At 44.6% G+C, this 20,736-nt stretch overlaps 1 protein-coding gene across 1 annotated transcript in view; it reads right to left on the bottom strand.

Moving 5' to 3' along the window:
• cadpsa (Ca2+-dependent activator protein for secretion a) overlaps positions 1-20,736 on the bottom strand; it is a 171,978-nt gene that overhangs the window by 3,931 nt on the left and 147,311 nt on the right. The window contains exon 25 of the mRNA XM_080000884.1: positions 19,621-19,728. Coding sequence (XP_079857010.1) covers positions 19,621-19,728 — 108 coding nt within the window. The remainder of the gene's footprint in view (positions 1-19,620; positions 19,729-20,736) is intronic.

Below are 20,736 nucleotides of genomic sequence, written 5' to 3'. Positions count from 1 at the left end.
TCACTCACAACTTCCCTGCTCAGCGAGTGACGGTGCATCCCCGGCATTCTTCCTCAGCGCCATTCGTGTAGAAGCTGAGCTGAAAGACTGCAGATGTTTGTCTGTGGGCCCGCTGCCATTCCCCAACCCCCACCACCACCACTCTGTCTAATTGATGGGTAATGACGAGAACGGGCTGATCCTAATAGAAGCCGACTGACTTTCAACAGTTAGGGGTCAGAGCGGAATGAAATTGGGGCTGGGTGGGGTTTGAGGGGTGGGGGGTAGAAAGCAGGGGATTCAGACAGATAAGTGAGAGATCTCAAGCATGTCTTTTTATGGATTGACGGTGCAAGTGTAAGTTGTCTTACACTTGCACCGTCAATCCATATGGTGCGACTTGTAACAGTTGTGTGGATTCACCGAGAGAGATAGCACCTACAGTCAAGATGTAATTTGGCCAAAAGGTCCAGCAGTTATATGCCACTTGAACAAATGCTGCCTATCCTGTACCTGGGAGATGACCGCCAATGGATGAGTCTGAGGACTCCACATGTAGGTCAAACTCGGTTCCTTTAGATGTGGGTTCACTAGATATAGGGCTGTGCCGGAGAGAGGGCGGGGGTGTTGGAGGGTGGGGGGTGATTCAGCGTGGCGACCTGGTGCCAGCAGCTTCCTCTATATCGCTGTGTGCCTGTGAAGGCATCGCCATGGCAGCAGGCCTGTGATCTCGCCCCGAGCACAACCCCCTGCAGGGAGGCCAGGCCTGGAGCGACTGACTGACTGACTGGCTCTCCCTCTGCTCCCCATGTCTCCCTTTCTCTTGCAATTCTTTGTGAAGAGCTATATCACAGCTCCCATCTGCGGCCATTTTTGTGAAATGGCCATTTTTTGGTCCTACCTGGGGCCAGAGATACACAGTGGCACCAATAAAGGCAATGGATGCCCGAATGTTGTTTGCAATAATTCCCCCGTTCCCCTTTCTTCTTCCATGGTTTCCTTAGTGTGCTACACTTCTTTTCATCATTTGGTAACCACACATTCTTTAACCGTGGACCATTTTTAGCTTTTTAATCATTCTACGACTTGCTCAATCCTCCTCTCAGAAAATACAGTGCGGCCTTCGTCACTTCGCAGTATCCTGTAAAGATCTGTGCCATTTTATACCACAAATGTGTCACCGGAGGTTAAAAAATAGTACCACAAAGTATTCAAGCCAAGGCTGCAATAAATACTGCTGGTGTGACAAGCAACTGTACTCCCTAAAAGGTTTAATGCTTAATTACCTTAGTTTGTGTTTTATGAGTGTTTTGAATTAACTTGTCTTTGTGCATCATCCAATTTCTCCATGGTTTTTTCCCCAGTTTTTAAATCTGTCTCCTTCACTTTCACTTCCCTTTGCTCACTTCATTACATTTTTTTCCACCCATCCTTCTGACACGCCCGTTCGGGCTTGATAGACCCGTCGGTTGAATTTTCCAATCCCTCATGCCTTGCGATCTCCAAATGGTTCTCTTGACACCACCACCAGCGATGCTGGTGAAGATGGAGCTGTACCTTTCACTGACGAGACAGGAGTCTAAGCTTTTCAACAACTCCAAAAAGTCCAGCGTTGACAAGTCACCAATCCCCCCCCCCACCTCTGATAGTACATGTGTCAACGTCCAGGGAAGTAGTAAGATGTAGCTTAAGTCTGGTCGGGGTCCACATGCCCACTTATAGTAAAGTTGAAAGCCTCTTCAAAGCTTGTCAAATGAACAGTGCTCCCCCCCCACCACCACCACTCACTTTGCTCCTTAGAGTTTGACAAAGGCATCCGTCGGAACAGACAGATTCACTATGGCTCAATCTTTTTTTGTTAGGTTGCAGAGGGATCGGCAGGGGGCTTGCACTTGCCGGCAGCCAAAACAAGCGTAATATGGCTCTGAATACATAATGCCATAACCCGACACGATTAAATCTGGGACGTTCTAACGAGTTCCATCTGAAGAAAGGGCTTGGAGGGACTGGAGCAGGGGGCTGAATCGGTACGTCTCCCTGTGTGTGTGTGTGTGTGCGCGAGTGTGCTCCGCGTACATGTGCACCCACGCCCCAGCGTTTCACATTTGCACGTACTATAGACGCACACACACAAAAGAAACACACACGTACATCTGTTGGTCCATCCCCCTTGGAGCGAGAGCTGGGAGACAGAGCGACCTCCTGCCCCCTTTTGACACCAGCCCACCACACACACACACACACACACACACACACACACACACACACACACACACACACACACACACACACACACACACACACACACACACACACACACACACACACACACACACACACACACACACAGGTTTCTCAAAGCGGCATTCACACCAGACTCTTCACATGTTTTTGGGAAGCCACAGTGCGTGGTGGGGGTGGCTTGTTTTCGCTATAAAATCTGCAAACCTCTGTTCCTGTCCTCTTCGCCCATCTATACCCGCCTCTTCTCCACCCTTTTTCTTATGAGGGTTTCAGTGTGCGTGCCAAGCCCCCTATTTGTACAGTATATGGACCCCCAACGCCCTCCCTCGCTGTCGCACTTGTCGGTTTCAGCTGAGATTAAACCAACAACTATGGTTTAAGACAGGGTGTAGCCAAAAAGCATGGATTTGCAATTTGGGATACGTATAACCAAGGTGTTTTCAAAAAAGAAGAACATCTCTGTGTACCTCCTTAGAGGAATTACTTTTCAAATGTTTCAGCCTTTTGTTTCAGGTATTGAGACAACTTGTCTCCTCTCCTACTCCTACACCATTGGAAAAAAAGAGCGGGAGGGGTTCAAATATAGATAATAACCTTAGTTTGATTGACACATCATTTGTTTAGGAAAATGTCTTGATCACAATGGCGAGGGTGTTATCTTTTGCTCATCTTGTTGTGTTCAGTGCAGTAATGTGAAAACAGCAATAAACGCAGTGTTTAAACAAACTACAAATACGGAGTTATCATTGGCAAACTTTTTATGAAGTTGCATTACTACAAGGAAATATTGACAATCCAAATTCAATTTGTGCCTATTTTTAAGTGGGTTAGGGTTTGGGTTAGGGTTCCAGAAGAGTGAGAGTTATCAGTCATCAGTCATGTCAGTATGGCTGAAATGTTAAGGTTGCCATGGCTGCCTTGAATGAATGGAACTTTTAATAATTTGAATAACAAAACTAAAGTTACCCTACTGATGTCAACAAGGCAACGAATAATATGGTTACATGAATTGTTGAAATATTTTACTGTTTACCATCGCGGGAAAAAAAATGGGGATATACGTAACACCAGTGTTTTGCAACCATGGCTAACTGATGTGTTAGCCACGCAACAATCTTGAACGTCGCTTAGCACAAAGTCATCAAAATCAGTTGTTCTCAAACTTTTTTCGTAGTATTCTCCCTCTAAGATCTTTTCTCAGCTGAGTACCCCCTTCACTGGCATTGGGAAAAAAATTAAATTAACATAAATTATGTACTGTATTTGTGTGGTATGTGTTTTTATTAAACATTATGTATAACCAATAATTTAAACACTTTTTGAAAGTTTTTGGAGTACCCCTGCAGTAACCTAAAGTACCCCTTACGTTACAAGTACCCCCATTTGAGAAACACTGATCTATATTGTAGGTCAAAGCTAGTTATAAGTTCCCTAGGAGGAAGGATATTTGCTGCTTGGCCAACATTCAAATTGTCAGGACTACGCATGAGTTAGGGGTAGAGAGAGCAAAGTCTATCTGAGGAGAGAGAGTCACTAAGCACTGTTGATGAGGAGAAAAGATTAGAGAGGATGTTGCAAATGGTGGCGACTAGAACGCTTTAGGAAGACTAAGATTCTAACTTGTGATTTTGTCAAACTCCAGTTTTCCACACAGGCTGTCATTCCAGCCTGCACATAGACCTGTACCAAAACACAGAATATATGAAATGTATTCTACAATATTCTAATGATCAATTACGGATTGACTCATTTAAACATCAGGGGTGATGTAGGCCAGGAAGTCCAGTAACCGCCTCTCACTTGCCTCACATTTTTTTTGAGCCTGGGAAAACGCCGATGTGCGACGTCGTTATCTCATTAAAAACATCCCACACACACACACACACACACACACACACACACACACACACACACACACACACACACACACACACACACACACACACACACACACACACACACACACACACACACACACACCCACACACCCCTTTCTGTATATTAGCTGTCAAAAATGTAGCGGTTCCCGAGGTGGCTTGAGTCATTTTTCTCTTCATTTTAACTTTGTCACACAGTTGATCGAACACATAACTGACTTGAGATGGAAACCATAGGACCCCAGATCAGATTTAGACATGGTGCTGTTCAGAAGTTAAAAAACATGGAGAAACACAATACAACTTTACTTTTTTAGGGTCTGTAATCTCACACACACACACACACACACACACACACACACACACACACACACACACACACACACACACACACACACACACACACACACACACACACACACACACACACACACACACACACACACACACACACACACACACGCCAACTTGTTGGGCCAGAGGCCCTCCTTTGTGGGTCTGCTCGGGGACTGAGCTCAGGGGTCTTTTGTGCTACTGAGAGCCAGGAATGTTGGGGGCTGAGGAGGGAGGGCCCCCCCAACAGGGGGTACACAGGGATTACAAGCAACCTGGGACTCTGCCTCTTTCTGCCTCTGTTGAATCTGTGTGTGTGTGTGTGTGTGTGTGTGTGTGAGTATTTGTCTGGTTATGTGAAAGGAAGACAGAAGGGTGGGTAGGCAGGGAAGGTGTGGGGTTGAGGGTGGAGGGGGTAGACTTTGAGTATATTGATTGCTGATGTGCCTGATTATGTTTATATGCTTCTGGTCCGCCAAATTGGCTTCCATGCTCAGAGTAGTGGTGGTTAATAAAGCACCTATTAGCAGATTTAGACCCCTCAATATATATTCCTGAATTTAATTCCAGGATAAACAAATATATAATATATATAAAAATATATATACACACTGTAGGTCTTTTTGTGTCTGTGTCAAAGCTACACTTTGCATGCACCTGAGTTGCAACCATTGCATGTGTCTATGTGTGATGAAAGTCTGCACGTGTGTGTGTGTGTGTGTGTGTGTGTTGCGGGCAAGACTGCAGTGTGTAGTGAGTGCCCTGCTGAGAGCCAGCTGTGTCTGCAATTAGCAGGAGGCATGGAATGATGATTGTTGCTGCAGTGACGCTAATGCCAAGAGACAGGCTTTTCTTGTGGGCGTGGAAGGCTGCCATGTGCCATAATGGAGCCATAACTTTCCTTTTTCAGCAGCAAGCACTCAGGTAGGCATAACAAGTTGCATGGCAGGAACCCGACCAAAACCGACTCCTCAGACATTTATTGCAAAGAGGAGCGTCGCGGGCTGTGAAAGGCCATTGGGTGTAGTCCGATTATGGCGTAGTTTTCACGGGTGCCATCCCACACCAGCGCCAAACCCCAAGATGGCTAAATTGGAAGGCCTTTAAGCAACCAAGGGAGGGGGTGTCTTTAAATGTGACTGTGAGACATTATGCATTTAGAACAAAAGGGCCTGTCTAATCCTACCTGCTCTGTTTTTCAGGGCTCACCGCTGGCCTATTCTAGTCCTGTTACTGACCAGCTCAGCGGAAAGACAGAGAGCGGATGAGGGGTTGGGGGGCATTGATGACGACACTTCATTACCATAGTAACTCACACTGGTGGCTTTACCCCCCCAACTCTCTCTCTCTCTCTCTCTCTCTCTCTCTCTCTCTCTCTCTCCCCCTCTCTCCCTCTCCGCCTCCCTCGCCTGCCAAGCTTGACGGCACTCAGTGTCAAGGCCCTGGTGTAGTCGTTCCTCTGGGTCCCCACCACTCTTCGTCTCCACTTATCCATTCCTCTGTTCTCCTTCTTCTCTTGTGTTCTATTACCTCCTCCCTCCTCTCTATCCCATCCCATCTCTGCTCTCCTTCTAGCTGTGGGAGAAATTACCGAAATAAAAGTTTCAGGCCTCGGCGAGCTTCTGCCCCCCCACCCCCCAAACAAAAAACATTCCCCCATTTGACTGCCGAGCCGCTGGTGGGAGAATGAGGTAAACTGGCTAAGGTGAGTGTCCAATCAAAGTGACCCTTTGGTGTCAGAGGAATAAAACACCACCAACGACAACAACAGAGGTTTTTTTTTTTTCCTTGTCACTCTGACAATTTCGGGTCTTGTACAAAAAAAAGGCCTGCCACTGGTCCTACCCCCCCACCCCTGTCTTTCAGGTGTCGTTTTAACAGCCAAAGAGAGCTTGAACAAGGTATAAAAACACTAGGCTGTGGTTATTTTTTCCATTGTTTTGTAAGGAAAGCGGGGTTATGCGCACCGCTGATGTAAGGGGCGTTGTCGTGCAGTGTGCCTGAGTGAGTGTGTGTGTGTGTGTGTGTGTGCGTGTGTTGAGTGGGGTTTGTGTTGCAGGTATGTTACGAGGAACAGAACAGTTGGAACCGCAATCCTTGCGACGTGTCATTGAGTCAACACACAATGACCGAGGGGGGAAAAGCATTGGCGGTGGAAGAGAACGGAGGAAGGGGAAAAAAATGTAGTGGAAAAAAAACCTCAAAACAAAACAAAACCAAAAAAAGGCGCCACCCGGGGGCCCCCGAGAAAAGTGAGCCATTCTGTTCACAAAAGGGGCCGCTTAGAGGTGGACTGAGGTGGGGGGGCGGCATTTGTGGGTCTCGGGGGAGGGATGTGGGATGGGGGGGTGTGACTCTATAGGAGGAAGCGCAAATGGAATAAGCCAGCAAGCACTTGAGGGACCCGCCGAGCACCTGAATGGCCAGGATTGGCGGAGGGTCCGAGGGGGGCCCATCGAAGGTGAATGGCTTGCTTTTTGGGTCCAATTTGCCTCCTTTGTGGCCCCCGCTCGGCCCGGCCCCTGCCCTGACAGATGTACAAAGAGGGAGCGGCACTGGGCCACTCATCCACGTATACCAGCGAGCAGCTGTCACTTTTGTGGGACGAGTTTATCAAACAAATGCCACCAAACCCGCCACCCCCCAGCTTTATATATATATATATATATATATATATATATATATATATATATATAAACACAGCAAGGGCAGAGTGACGTGTGTCTTCGATCACTTTGCTCCCGCCGCCCCTTTATCGCTAAACAACAGACAAACAAGACATCTCCATTTCACTCGCATTCCCTCTCCCCGGGGGCCACATCTTGCCTCTGAGGGTCCTTAAGCGACGGTGCCTCTATCAACCGTACGTGACCTGGAGAAAATTCTGCTCATAGAGGATTTCGACCAAAAGAATCCAAGAGAGACAACAAGATTTCTCTCTCTCTGTAATTATGAGGGACCCTAAACAGCTTACAGACTTCATTACACAGAAGTGAAACCTTTTTTTTTTATTTTGGTCTGCGTTTTTTGAACAGTCGTACACGCACGTCACGCGTCACACTTCTCACTACCTCAGGTTGGTTGGTCTTTTTTGTTTATTATTGACGGACAACAACCATTATCTTCCTCCCCTTTTGCTTGTGTAATCCTTTTACAGTTGATTTAGTTCCGCCTAAAGAGATTAATGACCAGTTACGAGGATAGGTGAAATGCAGATAAACGCATTTAGTTGCATCAGTACTTTGTGCAATGACAATCAGTTGAATCTAATCTAATACAAGTACTCCTCCCTTAACGACCTACCTGTTTGACGACCGTTCAGACTGACGACCAGTTCTCCAGTCTGGATCGTACGAGGCATACAATCCCAGCAATCCTCAGCATCAAGCATCTCATCACGCATCACCCTTTATACACTATATATACATACATACACTATATACATCTCATCACCGTATTCAGTCTCGTTCCCGCAGTCTGTCAGTGTTCACTACACTAGCGTTCGCAATGGCCACGCCCCCTTGCTGTGAAATAACACAAGTCCTCGCTTATCAACTAATTAGCTTAACGACCTGGTCCTAGGAACGGAACTCGGTCGATAAGTGAGGAGTACCTGTACGCACGCACGCACGCACGCACACAGTAGCAGTTCCCCCTGCCACACGCCACCCAAGTGCCGTTCCCAGGGCCCTCCAGCACAGACGACGATGGGTTGTAGACATCAGTTTATTGTAGAGAGAAGGCTAGGTGGAATTAGCCTATAGCCTATCCTGAGTGTGTGTGTGGATGGGGGTTTTAACTTGCTGCTTGTTAGCCCAACCAATGAGCAACAGGTATGCAGCCACCCTGACCTAATCTTCTAGATCCAGGTAAGGTGTGGCTGCTCAAATCATCCTATCCACACACCACATGCACATATACACATATATACACAAACACATGCACACGCATATTATATATATATATATATATATATATATATATATATATATATATATATATATATATATATACACACACACACACTGTATATATATATACTGTATATATATAGTAGTGTATACACGTATATACACATATATACACATATATATACAAGTATATACACATATATACAGTATGTATATCAACAACTGCTCAACACTCGCTCGCTTGTCAAGGTGACTTTTGAGACGGGGATGGGATAGACAGTGGCTGGGGAACGAGAGGGGAGCGCTTCCGAACCCCCCCCCCCCCCCCCCCAGCGGGGGTCCTGACCACAGATCAGCTCTCACAGCCAGTCTGTTGTTGGCTGCACAGACCAGCAAAAATCACAAAACAGAGAGGAATCAATAGCAAATGTCCATGACAAAACTGCAGATGAGGGAAATCTTAGTATTTAAAAAACAATTGTGCTGTCTGTATATATTTTATGTGTGCCGTTTTTGAGGCATACCTGTCAACCCTCCCATTTTTTCTCCTATTTAAATATCTTACCGTAAATCTCCCGTATTTTTAACCTTTAAAAAAAAAGGTTTGCGCTAATGTTGACGGTCGCATGTGTGATCAGAGCAATCTCCGCTACACTGTCCTTCCTGTTAAATAAAAACAAAGTGCGTTTTCATTGTGGATGTATTTAATTTGATCCCCTTCCTAATTGAAAAAAATAAAAAAATAAAAAAGTCCTACAAAAAGAGAAAAACTGTCTGAGAGTCAGGTGAAATAGAACGTATCAAAAATGTGTTCTTCTTCAGGGAATATGGGTATAGACACAGGTATACCCTGATAAAGCCGCACATTGGTACTGTATGCCAACTGTGTGAAGAGTCAAGAGGTTTATTCGTCACATACATATACATATTTAATACATATATTCAAAGAAATGTTAATGCAACGCACCCGGTAATTACGCACAATATGTTCTAGACTGAACACCATAGTTACCTAAGAATTTCTACTTGACTAACTAACTGATTCCTAAAACGCAATGCAGTAAGTCGAATACTATAGAAAAAAATAAAATATATAGAATAAAATAAAATAAATTAAAATAAGAACTCAAAGGTAATGCAGGGTGGGGGTACAAAATAGATAAAGGGAATAGGCTTATGTATATGGGATAGACTTATGTATATGGGATAGGCTATTCATGTTCAGTATATACAGATATGTGCATTAAAGTGGCATGTGAATAAAGTGAGGTAGTGTTTGTGAGGTATACAGCACAGTATACAACAGTACGGCGCAGCAATACAGTAACACTGAACAACCCAGAACATACATAGCTACATACAGTACAATAAGGTAGTGGAGCCTATTTGTGTGGCTCGGTGAGGGCCCCTAGTGAGTTCAGAGTTGACAGTTCTTATGGCTTGCGGGAAGAAACTCTGTCTCAGTCTCTCTGTTCTTGCTGTGTGACTGTGGAGGCGCTTGCCTGACCGCAGCAGCTGGAACAGTCCGTTGTTGGGGTGATGAGGATCCGTCATGATCCTGCAGGCTCTGCTACTACACCTCCTGGTAAATAAGTCCTGCAGGGAGGGGAGTGTAGTTCCAGTGGTACGTTCAGCTGAATGCACCACCCTCTGCAGGGCCCGCCTGTCCTGAGCAGTACAGTTCCCAAACCAGGCAGTGATGTTGCCTGTCAGGATGCTCTCCACTGCTCCAGAGTAGAAGGACTTGAGGATCCTCACCGAGACCCAGCTGAAGGAATTTCTTCAGCTGCCTGAGGTGGTAAAGACCCTGCCTCGCCTTTCTCAACAGAGTGTCTGTTTGTAAAGTCCATGTTAAATCCTCTGTGATGTGGACTCCCAGGTACTTGATGCTGCTCACCCTGTCAACAGAAGTCCCATTTATCACCAGCGGTGCGTGCGTCCTCGATTGTGATCCACGCCTAAAGTCCACAATTAGCTCCTTGGTTTTGCTGACGTTCAGGTGGAGGCTGTTGTCCTGGCACCAGAGTGACAGGTCAGCCACCTCCTCGCGGTAGGCCTTCTCATCGCAGTCGGTGATCAGGCCCACGACCACGGTGTCGTCAGCAAACTTGATGATGGTGTTGGAGCTGGACCTGGCCACACAGTCATGTGTGTACAGGGAGTACAGTAGGGGGCTGAGGACGCAGCCCTGGGGGGATTCTGTGTTCAGGGTGAGGGGGCTTATTTGATTCTCTCCCACAAAATGTTGTGCCTCAGTAATTATTTAGGGAATACCTTGTTTTGACATGTTTACATTTTTAACTGCTCTAACACACAAAAGAGGCCTCTGACCAGAAGCACAACATCAGTAAAGCCCTACGATAGACGCAACACCGATTTTGGCAGAAAAAAGACCCAATGGTTTTCCCAGTACTGCAGCGGAAACAACTCATGATCGCTCCTCCCACGCGATTTGTGTTGGTCAAATAATTAATTGACGGACAGACGGACGACTGATTGATTTGCTGGAGTGGACTTCGGGAGTTAAGTTTGCGTGCGGTGAAAGCTCAGGATTGATTAAACTGTTCACTTGCCGTGGCAGGCAGGCATGCGGGCGCACGGGTTCGTGACCAGAGCCGGCAAAGTGGTAAAGCGTCACGGACAGCAAAGTGGTATGATGGCAGCTGCCCCCCCACCGCCAGCCATTTACTAAGTCTGGTGGCATTCTCCTCACTGACCAATCCCCCCCTCCCACTGTCCACACACACACACACACACACACACACACACACACTGCCAGGAAGTCATAACAGCAAGCAGCGGCGATATGTTGGGTGGGTTGGGATCTGTGATTAAAAGAAAAAATAGAAAAAAAAAAAAAAAAGAGAGGCGCTTGGCACAGAAGTGCAATCTGGTCTGTGGCTTCACTCCTCCTACTGCTCCTCCTCCCCCGAATCTGATAGTCTACCCAAGGTCAGCGGAAATACTTCAAGTCAATCAATGAGTTGTGCTCCTAATCTCCCCATCCCCCCTGCGCCGCTGCCGCTACTCCCCCCCCTCCCACCCCGGGGCATGGGCAGATTAAGTGTATAATTGACCCGTGTAATCCCTGTTTCTACCCCCCACCCTCCTACCCTCCATCCCTCTCCTCGTTTCTCTATCCCGAAACAGGAGGAATGGAGGTGGTGGCAAGACTCAGCGCTACACCAATCCCTGCACACAAACACATAATGAACCCCACCCCCCACCCACCATCCTATCATTTCCCTTAAACTGGCTAGTGTGAGGGAGGGGATGGAGAGAAGGGGGGGGTGTTGGGGCCCCCGTGTATCAGCGGCGGGCTGGATTCGGCTCGGGCTAAAGAGATGGCTTTTTTTAATCAATGATCTCCCGGCATCACCCACCAGCCCCTTGCTTAGTCTTTAGCTTCCCCCCACCACACACACACACGCTGGGTATCTGTCTGCATTTAAGCACAGCTGTTTTAATCCGCCCCTCTTCAGCCTTGTTTTTTATTTCAAGAACTCCAGCAGGGAGGGGTGAGAAGGGGTCTTGGAGAGTGGATAGTGTGTGTGTGTGTGTGTGTGGGGGGGGGGGGGTAGAAAAGAAAAACAACAACTAAATTAATTCTCAGTTTTTTCTTCCCCTCCTGCAACACAACACGCACTTTTAGTATTCGCACACACACACACACACGGAAACTTGAGGGTTCTGCTTTAGACCCCACAAACTGACTACACAATTTTTTTTAAACACACCAACACACAGAATCTCCACTATCAACTGCATGGGATGCCAAAACAGCCATCTGCACCTCTAAGCTTTAATCATCACCTTTGAAAAATAACCTCCACACACACACACACACACACACACACACACACACACACACACACACACACACACACACACACACACACACACACACACACACACACACACACAGACACACACACACACACAATATTAAAGCTGTATCTGCAGTCATTTTCAGAGACAGAACAATTGTATTTAAATATGATATTAAATTGATCATATGATTGTACACCAAGGAAAGGGAGGGGCGGGGGGAGGCATAAAGTCTCAACTAATTCAAACCTCAGAAAAAAGAATAAATAACACCTCTACTGAAACAGTGACTGAAAGAACTGCATAACCAACCTACATTTCAGGAGATTTTGACGGGAGGCCTCAATATCAATTAGAAACAAAAACAACTACTCATACTCATCCTTGCCCTCAGGCACACAGATCTGTGTCACGGTACGGGTATTAGTCGCTCCTTATTCCACAAATGGGAACTCATTTCATGAGATGCCGCTGTCTTAATATGATCCATATTAGACCACACATGGGCTGTGTCTGGTGTCTCCACGTCTATCCTTGAGTGCTGACACATTTTTGGCGAAAAGTCCCTGTGCCATAACCACAATAGTAAACAGACAAAAATCACAGGCCCAGATGCATATGCCAACCTGTGTCACTATGCATCTAAAGCCCCTTTACCACCTGGCGCCTACGGTCGGGTTCTGCGCCTGTGGGTGGGTCTTATGCCTGCACTTGGGGGTTGGTTGTACGTGTGCACGTCGGGGGTGCAGGGTCTCCTCGCACTCTCTGGAACTGGTTTAGGCTCCACGGGCTTCTGGCTTCTCTGGGGGCTGGGGGGGTCTTCTGTGGCTGCAGGGCATGGTGCTCGAGGCTTTCCTGTGGTCGTGGAGTATCTATACGGCTACGGGACTCAGGGGTGGCTGCAAAGCCTTTTCCGCTACTTGGAGGCGCTACGATATAATTACGACCTCATACACCAGAACTAATTGGGACAGGTACCGTGCACTCACCAGTGTGCACACACACACACACACACACACACACACACACACACACACACACACACACACACACACACTCACACACACACACACACACACACACACACACACACACACACACACACACACACACACACACACACACACACACACACACACACACTCACACACTCACACACTCACTCTGAGTAGTAATGATGATTAGTTGTTTATAGACTAAAACATGGTAAGATTGTTCTCCAAAGAGGGGGATTGGTGGCGGTCTTGTGTAACAAAAAAGCTGTGCCCTAGTCATCTCACAAATAAAGAGTTGAATAAAGAGAATAAAGAGTTGCATTGCAGGTTGAGAACTTGAACTCCGCTTGCAGACTAACTCTGTCTTAGATGCAATAGCATACAAATACTCTGTGTTGTATGCCAAGCATGCAGCATGGAGCACAGGTAAAAAAAATGTAAATAAATAATAATAATAAAGGAAAAAATAAAAAATTAAAGTATATTCTCCAATTTTCACTCAAAGATGTAAATCTCCAGGCAATGTTCCGTATTGGAGTAATGCGGAAACAGGAGCCAGTTTCGTGAATTTCCCCACTCTCGACCTAGTATCATTTCCAGGACAATGCCGGTATGGCTGTGAATGGAAGCGTGGGGTAATGGAAGCATCCGATTTCCGTAAAAAAGGGTAGTGGGTTTTTATGAATATTTATTTCTTACAAATACTTTAAAAATGATTTTAAGAAAAAATAGTTTTTTCGGGAAGAAAAAAAACATCCAATTCTCAGTCACACTCTGCTACAAAGACGAGAAACTGAAACACATCCAGTCTCTACGGAGACAGGTTGTCAATGTCACATTATGGTCACTTAGCCCATCAGATAAAAGATGCGGATCGTGAAAGTTTTCACTACAAACAAAGTTTGGTTCATACAAACTGTCAGTTATTTGTTAACAAGTAAGATGTGAAAAGTAAGCAAGGACAAATGGGGTTAGTTCATAATAAATCTCTAAAATAGCCCCGATCCAAAAAAAAAAAAAAGAAATCAAATAAAAAACATATACACAGTGTATATATATATATATATATATATATATATATATATATTTATACACACACACACACACACACACACACACACACACACACACACACACACACACACACACACACACACACACACACACACACACACACACACACACACACACACACACACACACAGGCCTGTGTCTCCATGGGTAGTAAGGACATTGGAGAGGGAGCGATCACATGACCCATTCCTCCAAATCAAGTTAATGAAAATTTGTGTTTTTATTTTATATGTTTATTATTTTACTCAATTTCCTTATGGAACAAAACAAAGAAAGCTCCTTGGGTAAAGGGGACACTCTCTCAGTTACTCTGACCCCCTCTACCCGGTCAGCTACCACCACAAATAGAATCTAGTTCTGTGGGAAACATGTGGGGGGGGGGTTAACGGATTGGGTGACTCCAAGGAACAAACAGTGTCTTTGTTATCGCCTAGGAGCGGCCCCGACAAAAGATGGACCCTTCGCCAAACACTCCATCACTGACCTTAAACCTTCAACTCCTTTAATCCTCTTTAAGGCCGCACCTCTGATAAATCCCCTACAGTCTTAATTTAATTCCATTTCATTTCTGTTACTGAAGCGGAGCGGAGGCCGCCAGACAAATGAGAAATATTTATTATTGTGATACTGTTGTTGTTAATGTGCCGTAGATCCACCGGGAGCTGTGTGTAAATGGGGCACGTGGCATTGACAAGATTTGTCCTAGGTCTAAATCTCTAGCTGTGGCTTTTCTTTCCGTTCCCGTGATGGTTGAAATATTATTTTAATCTTGTCAAATATATATATATATATATATATATATATATATATATAAATAAAGAAATACTCAAATGGGTGGCCAAAACATGATACAAAGGTTTTTTATCGTCCCTTGAAATAGTAAATGAATTATACGTATATACGGTGGGGTGTCGATTATGGACTGCTTCCCAAGAATTTGATCAATATTATGCTGGTTTCCTCCTAATTGTTTTTGTTTATTGAATCATTTACTTTGGAAGGCAATTATTTCCTTGTTTCTACATCAGTCAGACTGCGCTCAACCACTAAAATACGTTTGGCTTTGTTTGGCCTGAAGATTTAAAATTTACAAGACTTAATAACTAAAATACATTAAGTCACCGGCCAACATGTGCGGGAGTGTGGGGTAGTCTGTGTGTGTGTGTTCCCTGACAAAACACAGATTAGGGGGAGTCAATCCTGACCTTGTTTTAAAAGGACCCTTCCTAAGTGCTCCCACCGACCTACCCCAACCCCGACCCACTCACAAACACCCCATACATCTCTCCTTGAAGTGATTTCTGCATTGGTGGTCTGCTACACTGTAAAGGGCATACAGTGCATTCAGAAAGGTTTAAGATCCTTTTACTTTTTCCACATTTTGCTATGTTACAGCCTTATTCTGAAGTGGATTCAATACATTTTCCCTTATCAATCTACTCACATTTACATAAGGATTTGGACCCTTTGCTATGACACTCGCAATTGAGCTCAGGAGCCTCCTGTTTCTAATGATCATCCTTGAGATGTTTCCACAACTTGATCGCAGTTCACCAGTGGTAAATTCAATTGATTGGACATGATTTGGAAAGGCACACACCTGTCTATATAAGGTCCCACAGTTGACAGTGCGTGTCACTGCAAAAACCAAGCCATGAGGTCAAAAATAATTGTCAGCAAAAACCAAGCCATGAGGTCAAAAATAATTGTCAGCGGTCTGTGAGACAGGATTGTGCCGAGGCACAGATCTGGGGAAGGACACAAAAACATTTCCGCAGCATTAAAGGTCCCCAAGAAAGCAGTGAAAATAATAAAATCTTAAATGGAAGAAGTTTTGAACTACCAAAACTCTTCCTAGATCTGGCCGCCTGTTTTTGCTTTGCCATTGTGGGTATGGTGGGTAGATTGATGAGGAAAAAATAATTTAATCCATTTGAGAATAAGGCTATAACATAAGAAAATGTGGAAAACGTGAAGGGGCTTGAAAACTTTCCGAATACACTGTATGTACAAGTTGTTATTTGTACACTACAGGGCTACTTTTTCTCAAAAACAAAAAATACAGTTTTAGGGGGTCTACCCAATGAAACATTCCAAATTAAGCACCCTACAGTTTGTATCCACAGGTCATGGAGACAGATGTTGGTTAACATCTCTTAACTCTGTCCATCAGCCAGATGCAGTGTTTATTTAAATCCAAATTCTTGTTTTCCCACTTTTGAGTTTCAGGATTAAAGTGGACCTTTCAGTAGTCATCATTTGTTGTAGCTGAAGCAGCAGAAGACTGTACACTTTACCATTAACTCTTCTAGTCAATATCGAAAACCACTCAAGACTCACAACCAGAAAAGCCACCACAGCATAGCCGTAAGCGGACTGCTAAACAAGGGAGGAGGATGCAGGAGCCGAGAGGGTTGGTGAGGGAAGGGAGTGAGAGATTTGACGAGAAAAGCACAACAGAGTAGAGGTTTCGGAGTGTCGCTCCAGACACTTCCATCACGGTGGCAGCGGCGCTACCGCCGCAGGGAGAGCAGATCGGGAGTGACACTTCCACGGCGCACGAGTTGGAACGACCATGGCTTCTTGGGAGCAGAGAGAGGGTCCGTGGCGAAACAGCGTTAAACAAGGGACACTGGGTGGCATTCGGTGCTCCTTTGTTATTTTAGATACATACACAACATCCCACGGCTTGATCAACGCGTGCATCTCGACAAGTGTAGATTAGGTCTAATTGCAACAGTCTCACGCACGCACGCACGCACACACACGAATAAGCAGCAGTTGGTCACACACATGGCAGAGGATTACACAACCTGGACGGTGTACCTCTCTCCATCTCTCCGTTTTTCCGTACATCTCCTTAAGCCGTCATCACAATGAAGATTAGATCAGGGGACCCATCCTTCTGCACTACTCGTATCTTCTTAGGCAAAGATTAAAAGACACGAGTTTTGTTTTTTTAAGGTACGCTTCCCAAACCTAACCTAAACAAAACAGGATATTCGGGGCAAATGGTGTTTCAGAATGGTCATGCAAGGACAGTGATATTTTGTGTCAGGTGAAAACCATACGCCTTTTTGAGAGAGAACCTTTGAGGAGAACTTTTAACAATGGGATTGCGATTACTCAGGTTGAGTGAAAATAGAGGGAAATATAGTGCTTTTCACAACTGTCAGAACTTTTTCGCTTATTGTTGTTTATGACAAAAAATAAATACAAATGTAACTTTTTTTATGTATTAAATCAAATGTAATTGGGACATGATCCCAGTGTACCTTGCTTAGTGGAACTTTTAAGGAGGATATAAAGTTTATTCATTCATCACTTAATTTACTTAACTACTTTATATTGGCATTTCGTGAGTTAGTGTGTTAGATGTTCTTGTAATTTGAGTATTCCAACATTTTTAGAGAACTGTCTGTTGTTGAGTTGGTACACATACTTAAGTTTGTTTCTGTATTTGGTACCTTCGTGTGATAAACTCGACCACAAAAAGTTAAAAAATATGAAGTGTCTGTGCTGTGAAAAGGTGGGTGCAACACAAACCTTTTTTCACCTCATAACCAGCTCATTAGGGTCCGCAGAGACACTCACAACCTTCAAAGAACACCTGAAAACCCTGCTCTTTCGAGAACACCTTAATACCTGATCCTATTTTAGCTGTGACTAACTATTCTTGTGCTTGTTGACTCAATTAGCTCCAAGTTGTTGAATTGACAAACTGCACCAATATATCGATTAAAAACACCTTTTTCTAAAAATTCTGATTCCTGATCTTGCACTTGTATCCAATTCATACAGGAATGGGGTGCTCAGGCACTTAAATGTGAGGTTGCTCCAATGGTCGATGTATGCTTTGATTGTTTCAAGCCTCTTGCAGGTCACTTTGGACAAAAGCGTCTGCGAAATGAATAAATGGAAATGTAAAATGTCAATTTGTAGAATTTATTTGTTGATTCTTGTGTAAGACAAGAGCGAGTCAGGTAAGAAAAAGACTCAATTTTTGATAGTCAACGGTATTTCCCCATTGAAAAGTGATCCTTCTTAAAAGAAAAATCGATGTTAGATCGAATGCCTTTAAACGTGTGAGTCTTTTGTTCAGGACAAGTCCACAATCCAGCAAGTACATTGCAAATTTCACTTTATCATTTATGTGAACATGTTTATTCTGCTTCTTCAGACAGACAGACTTGGTATGAACAATGGTAATTTACGTCACCGATGTGTGACTATGTCTTAAAATGGATTATAGATAAATTAGCACAGCTGATAGAGTGGAGCCCAGGGCTTTGGTGTTTACATTTACATTGATTAATCATTGCTTTCCTGCAGCGAGTGACAGAGAAAAACACTTGCTTAGGGTAATCCCTACTCAATATCTCTGCGCATCCCAATACAAACATGACAAGACAACAGACCATGAACACCACAAGGGGTATGCGGACCACAGCCGTAGAAAGACAAGGGCTTGTTTTGGCAAATTGGAATATCCAGGCCGGAGTTAACCAACGACAGCCAGTACAAGCAAACTGCTCGCAGTTGAGGCCAGCTAGGAATGGGCTGAGAGAGTAATACGTTATATAGAGAGTAATTCAGCAACAGAGTGAACACTGAATATGTGTCCATTTTAATTGTGAAATTGATTTAATTGTTTAGTTTAATTTTCATTGTTAATATATTTCACAGAACTGTCCTCCAGCCTTAGATAAGGGACCCCTTTTTTGGGGTTGATTTTGAAGTATTTCATGTTTTTTCTTTATCCTTCTTACATCAGTTCAACAGACAAAGGGATTTATCGTGACGTAGGATTATCCAAGCTGGCCCATCCTGCTCAGAGTGAAATTTGGCGAGCCCTCGACATTGGTTCCGCGTCTTTATGACTAAGCGACTGAAGCCATTTTCAAAAGTTTTTGATTATCAAAACCTTTTGTGGAGTGGTCCCTAAATTAAAATTCTTCTCACCATGACTAATACTAATAGTTAGTAGTGGAGAAAGTTAGTGAGAATGGGCATTGGCTCATCACTGGTTGCCATGTTGTTGCTACAGTGTGAGGATGTATAATATCTGTCAAATAAAAATACATTTGGAAAATATTTGGTAGATGTAAAAATGAGCATTAGCTAGTATGTAGCTATTGCACTGGCTACAACCTGGTAAGTAGTGGCTGAATAAATAAAAAAAACAAAAAACAATTGCGAACAAAATTAAAGATTAGAGCAGTGTGAACAACCACATTAAACAAAGCATCTTGCTTCCATTACAACAGCAAGTAAGTAAATAAGTGTGTAAGTTAAGTAGGGTTTTCCAAATGAGATAGAACAATTAGAATTAGACAGAACCTAACCCCCCATCTTATGGAAACCGGTGGCGTCACTTACGTCGAACAGTCTCTCGATGTAGACCTCCTCGTTGACCTTGTCTCTCAGCATGTCCTGGGAGTGGCGCACAAATGTCACATAACCGTCCGCAACATCCATTCCTGGCTTCTACAAGGAACATCGCCGAAGAACAGGGAGGACAGAGAGCGTAAAAACAGTTAGGACAGCAACCCCCCCAATAAAATAACAAGTTCAAGCTTAAAAGTTACAATAGGTCAGCATCAGTGTGTAGGCATTACAAATGCTACATCTAAGCTGCGCTGGACTGGTTATGTTCTATGGCTATGTTCCCGTAACAGAAGCATTACTGTGTTACGGTACGAACACTTGCTTTCTTGTGACTTGATAGTTTTGAGAAAAAGGAAAAAACTGTTTTACTGTTGTCGTCTTTTAAGAGGTGTTTCATTTGCGAGGGTACGCAGACGGCTTGGGGATAACATTTATTTTCTTTCAGTTTAATTTGTCTGTCTGCAGGCATTCATACTTTGGGCAAAGACCAAGCGTCACAGCCTGGGCACATGCAAAGTGAACAGGGCTGTTTGTGGAAAGGGTTGGGTTGGGGGGGTGGGTAGAGCAGATTGTTTGGAGGCCTGCCATCCCGACATGTAAAATATTCATCGAGGACAATGCGTCACCAAGCAGCACCCTGTTGCCCTTTGTGCTTCACTTTGCCGTCATTGCAGGGAGACGCTTGGCTTTTGCTTGCGGCTCTCACTCTGTCTTCCCGCTCTCTCACTCTCTCTATTCTCTAAACTCTATCTCCGTCTGTCTCACTTCATTTACCGTAGCCGCAGACAAGGTCGGGCAGCAACTCTCATCAACAACCGCTAATCCCAGTTAACACGTCTACTGCTACCGCTCCCAACGTGCAAATTAGTGTTTTATTCCATTTTCTGATGCCCCACGGAAGACTCTTGACTTTTATACATTAAGGACACAATTAGCATGGCGGGCAGGAGACGACAACCCACGACAACGTACAGGAGTACAACATCAGATTTGTTGACAAGGCAATCATTTGAAAAAAGGCCAGCTTGTTGTTTCAGTCCCAGAGAGTTGGCAGCTCAGTCGCGGGTTGCCGATTTTAGCCGCTGTTTGCATCGGCGTTCCACCACT

Source organism: Zeus faber, assembly GCF_960531495.2.
Source record: "Zeus faber genome assembly, chromosome: 5".
Classification (NCBI taxonomy): Eukaryota; Metazoa; Chordata; class Actinopteri; order Zeiformes; family Zeidae; genus Zeus; species Zeus faber.
This window is presented reverse-complemented; position numbering and strand designations above follow the sequence as displayed.